Source organism: Nicotiana tomentosiformis, chromosome 11, assembly GCF_000390325.3.
Source record: "Nicotiana tomentosiformis chromosome 11, ASM39032v3, whole genome shotgun sequence".
NCBI classification, from domain to species: domain Eukaryota; kingdom Viridiplantae; phylum Streptophyta; class Magnoliopsida; order Solanales; family Solanaceae; genus Nicotiana; species Nicotiana tomentosiformis.
In genome coordinates, this window is record NC_090822.1 from 105,496,735 (window position 1) to 105,505,271 (window position 8,537).

The window sequence follows — 8,537 nt, forward strand, 5'->3', positions numbered from 1 at the left end:
TAAGAAAAATTAAAGAAGCAGTGCCAAGCGACACCATTTCTATCAACATTACTTCCTATAGCACTTATTTTGCAAAGTAATCTTTCACTCTTTGCTTAGTGCTTTTTCTCTTTAAAAATTTTAGATTATTTATATATTGTGGATAAGTTGCCATACTTATTAGTTTCTTAAAGAACTGCACACAAAATTTTATTGTTAATTATTGGCATATTAAAGGTTGGTGGTGCACCCGTCGCGCTCAAATCTTGAGTCCGCCTCTGTCCGCAGTATTATTGTTATCACACTGGACAGCCTTCAAAATGGCCATAATAAGATCACCGTTGCTATTCCTTACGATGCCTCCTATACCTGCTTTGTTGTTTTCTCTGATGTAACTACCATCGGTATTAACTTTGATACATCCCTGATTTGGTGTCGAGTAGTGGGTATATGAGTCTTCATTGCAACAGATTACATTTTATTTTCATCAGAGATCAATAATTTTAACTAACGAAAAAACCCTAACACAAATTCCTCAATTTCATCACATTTTTCGTTGCTAACAAAATCTCTTAAGCCTCAACATTTTCAACGGTTTTCTTCTGCAATAGGTTACACAGAAGGGGAGATTAAGGAAGTAGACGATGAAACGGGTCATTTGCAGGCTTCTAGCCAATACGGTCCAGGTCTATGTTTTACAAATAACTGAAAATCTAAATCTTTAGGGAAAATTTTGACAAATAGCATCTTCTACGACTGCTGACTAAAAATTACAATATTTGGCACGTTACGTTATATGTTGAGGTACTGAAACTCAAAAATGATTTCTTTATATAGGTCCAATGTGGGAACTGACGTTTGCAAGCCTAAAGAACTTGCTCCTTAATACGATAAGTTGGGCGGTGTTTGGCCTTGTCATTAGCTATTACGTTGGACTTTATTGTTTGTTCATAATGTAAGTCATTTGTCTTTTTCCTTTTTTCAAGTTAGCACAATCTTTTATTGGTTTTCACTAAGCATATGTGCAAAACGTTAACCTTCTAATAAAATTCACCTTATCGTTTTTGTTTGATAGAATATACCAACTCTTGTGAGGCTACTAAAAAGAGTTTGGTCGGTTCTTAAGGATAATTTTACGGATGGACATCCGAGCAAACTTTTAATTTATCATAAAAAGTTATAAAACTAACTTTCATAACGTAAAATAATTAATCTACGTCTTTATATCACGAAAAAAAGAAATGCCAGAAAATGATAATCGGGTCCCAGAAAACACTAGTAAAATTTTTCCCATTCTTGTATAATCTGAAAGTTGATGAGAGAGCACAAGAGTTTGAACTGCATACGTAGTTGAGAAAGTAAAACCAACCAACAAAATGATGTTCTCAGTGGGTTGCTATATATTTTTGGGGTCATCTTTTGAAATACTTGAGTGGTAGAGTTGAGCGTGCGATTGACAACCCTCGTGAGCATCATTGTATTTTGATCTAATAATATATATATATATATATATATATATATATATATATATATATATATATACTTGTTTTCTTCCGTCTGTTTCAAACAAGTACATTAATAACTCAAGAGAAATGAGAACATTATTTTTTTTCATTATATTCCGGAAGAAATAATAAATGGACTAATTGTTTAGGGCATTTTGCCATATTTGAGGGCGTTGAGATCAGCATAGTACTTTGTTATCCATCCTTCAATGATTTCAACCTCTGTTTTCCTTTGCATGGTTAACCAATCTGGATCAGTTGGCTTGCTAGTAAGAATGTCTAGACAATGGGAACCTACAAAAATAAATAAAAGGAAATGAAAAGAATTAAGAAGAATTCACAAGTCCATTCTAGAGAACAAAAAAATTAAATCCATCGTATTAGCTCGAGTTGGTACAGTTTTTGTTCCCAATATCAGTTGTCTTGGCAAATTGAATGGGTCTCAAAATATTTGATATTTTAGAAAATAAGAAGGTGTTTATCAACAATTATTTAAATCTATATATACTTAATGTTTATGTAGTACATTGTTAACTAAGTGAGATATATAAAGAGAGATAAAAGTAGTTTAGAAAAATATCTCGTATGTCCGGATCTATTGAATGTTTTTCTTAAGAAAAATTTTGAAAGACAAATATTATGGATAAGTACTATAAGCAACAAATTTGTAATATTTATGGTTGATGTTGATGTCTTTACTAATATTTCCTATTCTATGATAACATACAACATGAGCTCCTTTATTAGTACAGTTTGTTTGGAAAGTAATAATGGCATACCGTTACGCGTGTGGACAGCTCGTAGACTATGAGATATGTCTTGCAAAACCCTAAAAAAGAAAAGCAGACAAAGAAATATTAATGCAAGACATACAACATGAATTAGGTCAACAATTTAACATATGTCACCAAATAGGAAAAGGAAAAAACTTTGTCAAGTACGTACCCTGCACTACTGTAAGGATCTCTTAGCCCATTAGAGAAAATGATGTTGCTAGCAAACCTATGAAGAATTAATTTGACATCCTGCAAATTCACTCATGTAAGCTTAGTTATTTGGTAATACATAAAAAAAAGACAATTCGGTGCATAAAATATCTTGTGTTTACACAGAGCTCGTGAAGTACCACACCACAAATGATATGATGTAGACAGCTTATCTTTACACGAGGATCAGTATGTGGAGGATATTCCACGGCTCAATCATATGGAGACAACCGTATTGTTACTCCGAGTCTAAATATCTAATGCATAAGGGAAAAGTAAAATGACAAACCATATATAATAAGGAAAAGTTGTAAATTGAAGTAAATTTAGAGGATGAGAAGTATACATGTCCACCATAATAAGTTGTGATCCAGTGTGGACGAGGGGAGACACCATAGTTACTCTTGCATGCGTCTATGAACTCATCCAAATTAAAAGGAGCTGAATAGAACATTGTATCATTTTTGCCTCGCCCTATAGGCATCACCATCTCACTGCATGTCTGAAAAAACAAATCTAGCTATTAATTTCTAAATTATATTTTCTTCAAAATATCTGTTGAAAATTCGGTATAAGTTCTTGAACTAATTGTTATGACCGAAAAAGGTCAGGTATCATGCGGAAGCTAGTAAAGCAAATCTTCAACGATAATAAATCAGACAACAAAAAAGAAATATACCAAAAGAGACAAAAATATTTAACGTGGTTCGGCCAATTGACCTACGTCCACGGGCGGAGATGAGCAATCCGCTATAATAAAAGTAAGTACAAAATATCGAGAGAATAACCTCACGAATAGGCAAACACAAGTGATACACTAACAATTGTCCCGTTAAGTTCTCCCCCTAAACACGACTCTCAAACCCATATGGCTATATTGTGGATGTTACTGAGTGAGAAGAACGGAACTTCAATTTATAGAACTCCAAATCTTTTCCTACATAAAAAGGAACTAGCCAAATATGCAAGAATTATATTTTCCTTCTAGGAAAAGAAAAACCCAATTATGAAAAATATGTTGTCCTTTCCTTCATGAAATAAGAAAACCAATTATAATAAGAAAATCTGGACAAACATCTAACACTAATTCCACCTTTAAAAATATTGGTTCAAAAGTTAAAATTTGTCGGAAAATTATTAATTGTTCACATATATAATATTTATGTGGCGTGTCAAAATATTGAATCCAGTCCCCTAAATGCCATGTTCATCTTTCCATCAATTCTTCACTTAAATATTAGGCTTTTATTTGCATTAGAATTTGATCCCGTGGTCTGCCTTGAATCCACGCATTAAACATTGTGCTATTATCGCTAACCAAAGTTGAGGAAGTTTTTAATATGTACTTACTTGCCATCTCCATCCCATGCTGGTTTCACTAGGTTGATTATAAAAATTTGTGTTGTAACAAGTTAAATTCCCTTGAGATGCAACAATTCCAGCATGAATACGATCAAGAACATGACTTCCTTTGTGTGCACCATCAATCCCTCCACAAACCACTGTCACTGGATATGTTGGTGGCTTGTTATACTGAGCTGCTGTTGCATATATTGAATCCAAATAATCCTTCAACTCAGAAGAACTATTCAAGTGCCTGAACTCCAAGAAATCAAGATTAATTAAATTGAATAAAGATAGGTGGGGGAAAAAAGAGAGATTTTTTTTGAAATATATAAAAGAAAAAGAAATTAAAGATTACGAGCAAGTCTTGAATTTCCGACTGAGATAGGAGAGTCCATTGTTTCTAGAAGCAATCTTGTCAATTATAGACCATGATTTTCGTATAGTTCGGTAGCAAGTCTTACTCACTTCCTGAAATAATTGTGGAGTTTAACTTAGTTAGTTAGAACAAAGGAAAACTTAAATAAGATAATAAAATATCTGATTTATAAATTAAATTAATGATTTTCTTACTTTAAAATCCTTCGTCACAATCGAATAATAACCATTTTGTGGAGTGATGTCATCAAAATAAAGAATAGGAGCTGATGAAGCTAGAGCACCAAGAGCTATATGAGGATACTTCATTCGAAACCACGAAGCAAGCACTGAAAATTTCACAAAAAGAAAAAAAAAAACAAGAAAAACGAAAACACAAAAACAAAAAAGAGAGAAAGGGTTTTAATAAAACTCCAACTTTACATTACCTAAAACTAAAAAAACCAAAAAAGGGAAGAAGGGATGATTTTTTATTTCTTACTTCCTCCATAGGATCCTCCAATGACGATTATCGGAGAATTTTGTGCTGAGAATTTTTCTTTAACATGCAGTAGAAGTTCTGCATAATCAGCTATAGCTTGTGCTGAATTGAAATAACCTCTTCTATCTTCATCTTTTAGAGCTTCTTCCATTGTTCCAAATGGTATTGATTTTCCATAATACCTATGCTGAAAAATTTTATGCAAAATTTTTTAGCAAAAATTAAAGAACCTCCAAATCATAAGTCTTTAATTTCTTTTTGGTTTAACCATCTAATATCTGAAACTCATTAACCTAACCCGACTAATTCAGATTTGACAAAACATTAGTTTTATCAAGAAATTTGACAATAAAGTCTACCCTAATGGTTGTTTTCATGGCTCGAACCCGTGAGCACAGTTGTGGTTTAGATGGATAAATTAAACTTACCTCAATGTAAACAAGAAGAGCCTTAAAACGAGGGGCAAAATCAGTGAGAAATCCAATACCAAGAGGATCACTATCAATGGAAGATTCAGCACCAAGATAAGCAAAAATTGGGGAGTTTGAATTAGAACCACCCCAATAGTTAGAATTAATTATGTATCTTTGCTTAAAAGTGGAATAACTTTTAGGTCCATAATTGAAGTGATCAAGTGTTTGTGTATAGTAATAAGTCTCAAACGCTTTTGGTAGAGTAAAAGAAGAAGAAGAAGAAAGGGTATTAGAATCCCTAAGTATATTTTCAAGAAGTGGTGTAAGCCTTGGGATTTTATGAGGTTTTACAGAAATTGATGTTCTTGAAAAGATCAATAAAAGAAGCCATTGGAATAGGAAAAGTTGATTCTTCATCTTCATATAATATTGAAAAAAGACTTTGGTAAAGAATGTTTCTTGGTTATTCATTCTACTATGGATCTATTTATAAGCGTTTCACTCTCCCACCACGTGAGGCGTGATTCACTCCTTTACTACTAACAAATTTTTTTGCAAACGTGAAGCATAAAGTTAAAGATTTATAACGACGTATATAAAGTTCGGATAATACAATAATTTTAGTTTCTCCCTTTTGACCAAGCTCTATATATGGTTATGAAAAGTTTGAAGACTTTAATCATTAAAATTGGGCTTCGGGATAAAGTCACAAAACATGGTAATCTAATTTGAATTTAAATTCTATGTGAGGATAATGTACACATTTTTTTCTATAATCACGCTACTTAAAAGTTAATAGCAATTTTAAACTCTAAATTAGATAATCATGTTATTTAAAATTCGAGTACAAATTTAAGTTCTATGTGATGATAATGTAAATTAAGTTATTTAAAAACCAATTACTAGCAATAGTTTATAAGTATTGACTGGTAACTTGAAATAAGCAGTTAATTTGTACTAAAAATGTAAATTGTTATCACGATCGGTTATGTAACATAAATTCAATTATTTTTAGATTTAATTTTTTTAATAGAAGATTCTTGAGCGCTCGCCAGCTAGGTCAGATTGGAGCAAGATTCTATGAGAACATATTCCTCATATTCGGGGACAAGGGGCGGAACGACCTCTCGATCTACTAACTGCAGTCGGGAATCAATCAGAAATAACATCTTTACCTTCACAAGGTAAGGGTAAAGTTTGCGCATACTTTATCCTCTTCATACCTCACTTGTCGGGTACCGGATTTGTTGTTGTTTTTTAATAGAAGAAAAGTTTTAATGGTATACTTATGGTTAAGTGCATTCTAAAAATAAAAAAGATTCCTTTTTGTCAAAAGTAACTTCAAATCATGAATCTTATTGTGACCCTTTATGACCACTATTCCAGTTTCATTTGAAAAAAGCCATGTAAAAAGCTAAACAACTTTATGAAACTCCATCATTACCATAACTGACCGGTTGTTACAATAATTTGGCTTTATTAGACTGCATTAGTATTCCACTGCAATTAATTGGAAGGAACCAAAAACAAAAAGCAAGAAAACGAATAACAAAAAGCTATAAAGTACCATATTCCCTAAACTTTAAACCCTAAAACGTACTTATTACGGACCATTGGCGGTCGAACTCAAAGGGAGGGTTCGATGAAGAAAAATTTTTTGAGTCTTTTTTTATTTTTTTTTGGCTAGAACGATGAAAATTATATTAATAATTAAGTAGTAGCATTACATAGAGGTGATGCCTCATTAGGGGCTGCTAGCAATATTACAAAAATTATTAGAGTTTCTAAGTTCGGCTATACATTGGTAGATACTAATCTAGTAGTAGATGCTCCAGCTTTGTCCTCCTGTAGCAACTTCCAAAAAATATTCGGTGGATGGAACATTGTTGATAAGGGAGTATTGCTTGATTTCTTGGATCCTTCCTTTGCCAAATTATACGCAAGTCTGTTCCCCTCACGGAAATGTGCCGGATCATTGGATTCTCCAGATCCTTCAGTAACAACCTGCACTCATTAACAAGGTTAGAGTAGAGAGAATAGTTGTTATGGGAAAGCAGTTGAGGTATTTCAATAGCATCAGTTTCAATTTCTAAGCTATGAAAATTATGATATTTTGCTATTATAAGTCCACTTTTTAGCGCAGGGAGTTCCATGTAGGTAGGGGTGTAACCATAAGCAGGCATTTTGTAGCCCAGGATCCAATTTTTAGATTTATCTCGGAATATTCCACCAATCAGCCTTTTTTAGATGCCTTTGAACATCCCGTCAATGTTGAGTTTTAGCTCAGTTGACAATGAGGGCTCCATTTTACCGTTATTGGGGAGGTGTTGATGTTGTTAGTAGGAGACATAATGGTGTATTTATATTCCATACAACGCATAGTCACACAATTTAGGGCAAGAAGATTACATAGCTTGTTAAAATGATTGCTATTTATGTTCAACCATAGGTGCCAAATGGAAAACGGGAAGAATTCATTCCAAATGAGATTTAGATGGTCCACATTAATGGTCCAGTCTTTGAGTTTAATAAGACAGTCGTCAGAGTTGTAGTCCAGAACTTGGTTTTGTGGGCTTACTTCCTCCCAAAAGGACCTGGATATTGGGCATTCAAAGAGTATGTGGGTTAATGATTCGTCAGCTCCTTTACATATTTAACAGATAGTAACGATATTCAAGCCTATATGATATAGATAGGAATTTGTGGGTAGGCGGTTATGGGAGCATTACCATAAGAAAAATTTAATCTTGTTAAGAGTATTTAACTGTAACGACCCGACCGGTTATTTTGAGCTATAACGCGTCGTTCGGCAGTTTGAGGCTATGAGCAGCTTCACTTCAGGTATTATGACTTGTATGCATGGTCGGAATTGAATTTCGAGAAGTTCGAAGTTGATTTGGAAAGAGAATTTGAATTTCGGAAGCCTTAAGTTGGAGGAATTTACTAAAGTGTGATTTTTGAGTAAATGACCTCGGAACTGGGATTTGAAGGTTCTAACAGGTTCGTATGATGATATTGGACTTGGGTGTATATTCAGATCAGCTTTTGGATGACCCGGGAGCGTTTCGGCGTCTATTGTAGAAGTTGGCATTTTGGCAGAATTTTATAAATTTGGGTTGAAGTGTATTTCAATGTTATCGATATCCATTTGGGATTCCGAGTCTGGGAATAGCTCCGTATGATGATTCTGGTATTGGGAGTGCGTCCGAAAGTTGATTCGGAGGCCCGTAGGTCATTTTGGGATCATTTGGCGGAAGTTAGAAATCTGAATGTTTATGAGAAGTTTGCCGGGAGTGTACTTTTTGATATCGGGGTCGGAATATAATTTCGGGAGTTGGAGTAGGTCCGTAATGTCGAATGTGACTTGTGTGCAAAATTTGAAGTCAATCGGACGTGATTTGCTGGGTTTTGGCATCGAATGTAGAAGTTTGAAGTTCTAAAGTTAATTAAG

At 33.7% G+C, this 8,537-nt stretch overlaps 1 protein-coding gene across 1 annotated transcript; it reads right to left on the reverse strand.

The window, feature by feature from the left end:
- Window positions 1–1,255: 1,255 nt before the first annotated feature.
- Window positions 1,256–5,558, reverse strand: LOC104121117 (uncharacterized). The gene is made up of 9 exons (XM_009633015.4): window positions 5,102–5,558; window positions 4,674–4,860; window positions 4,388–4,521; window positions 4,173–4,285; window positions 3,821–4,067; window positions 2,817–2,972; window positions 2,430–2,509; window positions 2,264–2,313; window positions 1,256–1,778 (listed from the first exon to the last, which is right to left on the reverse strand). Exons 1-9 carry the CDS (start codon window positions 5,555–5,557, stop codon window positions 1,630–1,632), a joined length of 1,572 nt encoding a protein of 523 aa, XP_009631310.3. The 5' UTR covers window position 5,558; the 3' UTR covers window positions 1,256–1,629.
- Between the last annotated feature and the right edge of the window lie 2,979 nt (window positions 5,559–8,537).

What these genes read in the sequence shown, in the direction of transcription:
- LOC104121117 (XM_009633015.4), bottom strand. Translation starts at nt 5,557, where the DNA reads ATGAATAACCAAGAAACATTCTTTACCAAAGTCTTTTTTCAATATTAT. An exon ending in CTCTTCTTGTTTACATTGAG is followed by an intron (nt 4,861 to 5,101) that starts GTAAGTTTAATT and finishes AAAATTTTTCAG; the next exon opens with CATAGGTATTATGGAAAATC. An exon ending in AGCTGTCCACACGCGTAACG is followed by an intron (nt 1,779 to 2,263) that starts GTATGCCATTAT and finishes TTATTTTTGTAG; the next exon opens with GTTCCCATTGTCTAGACATT.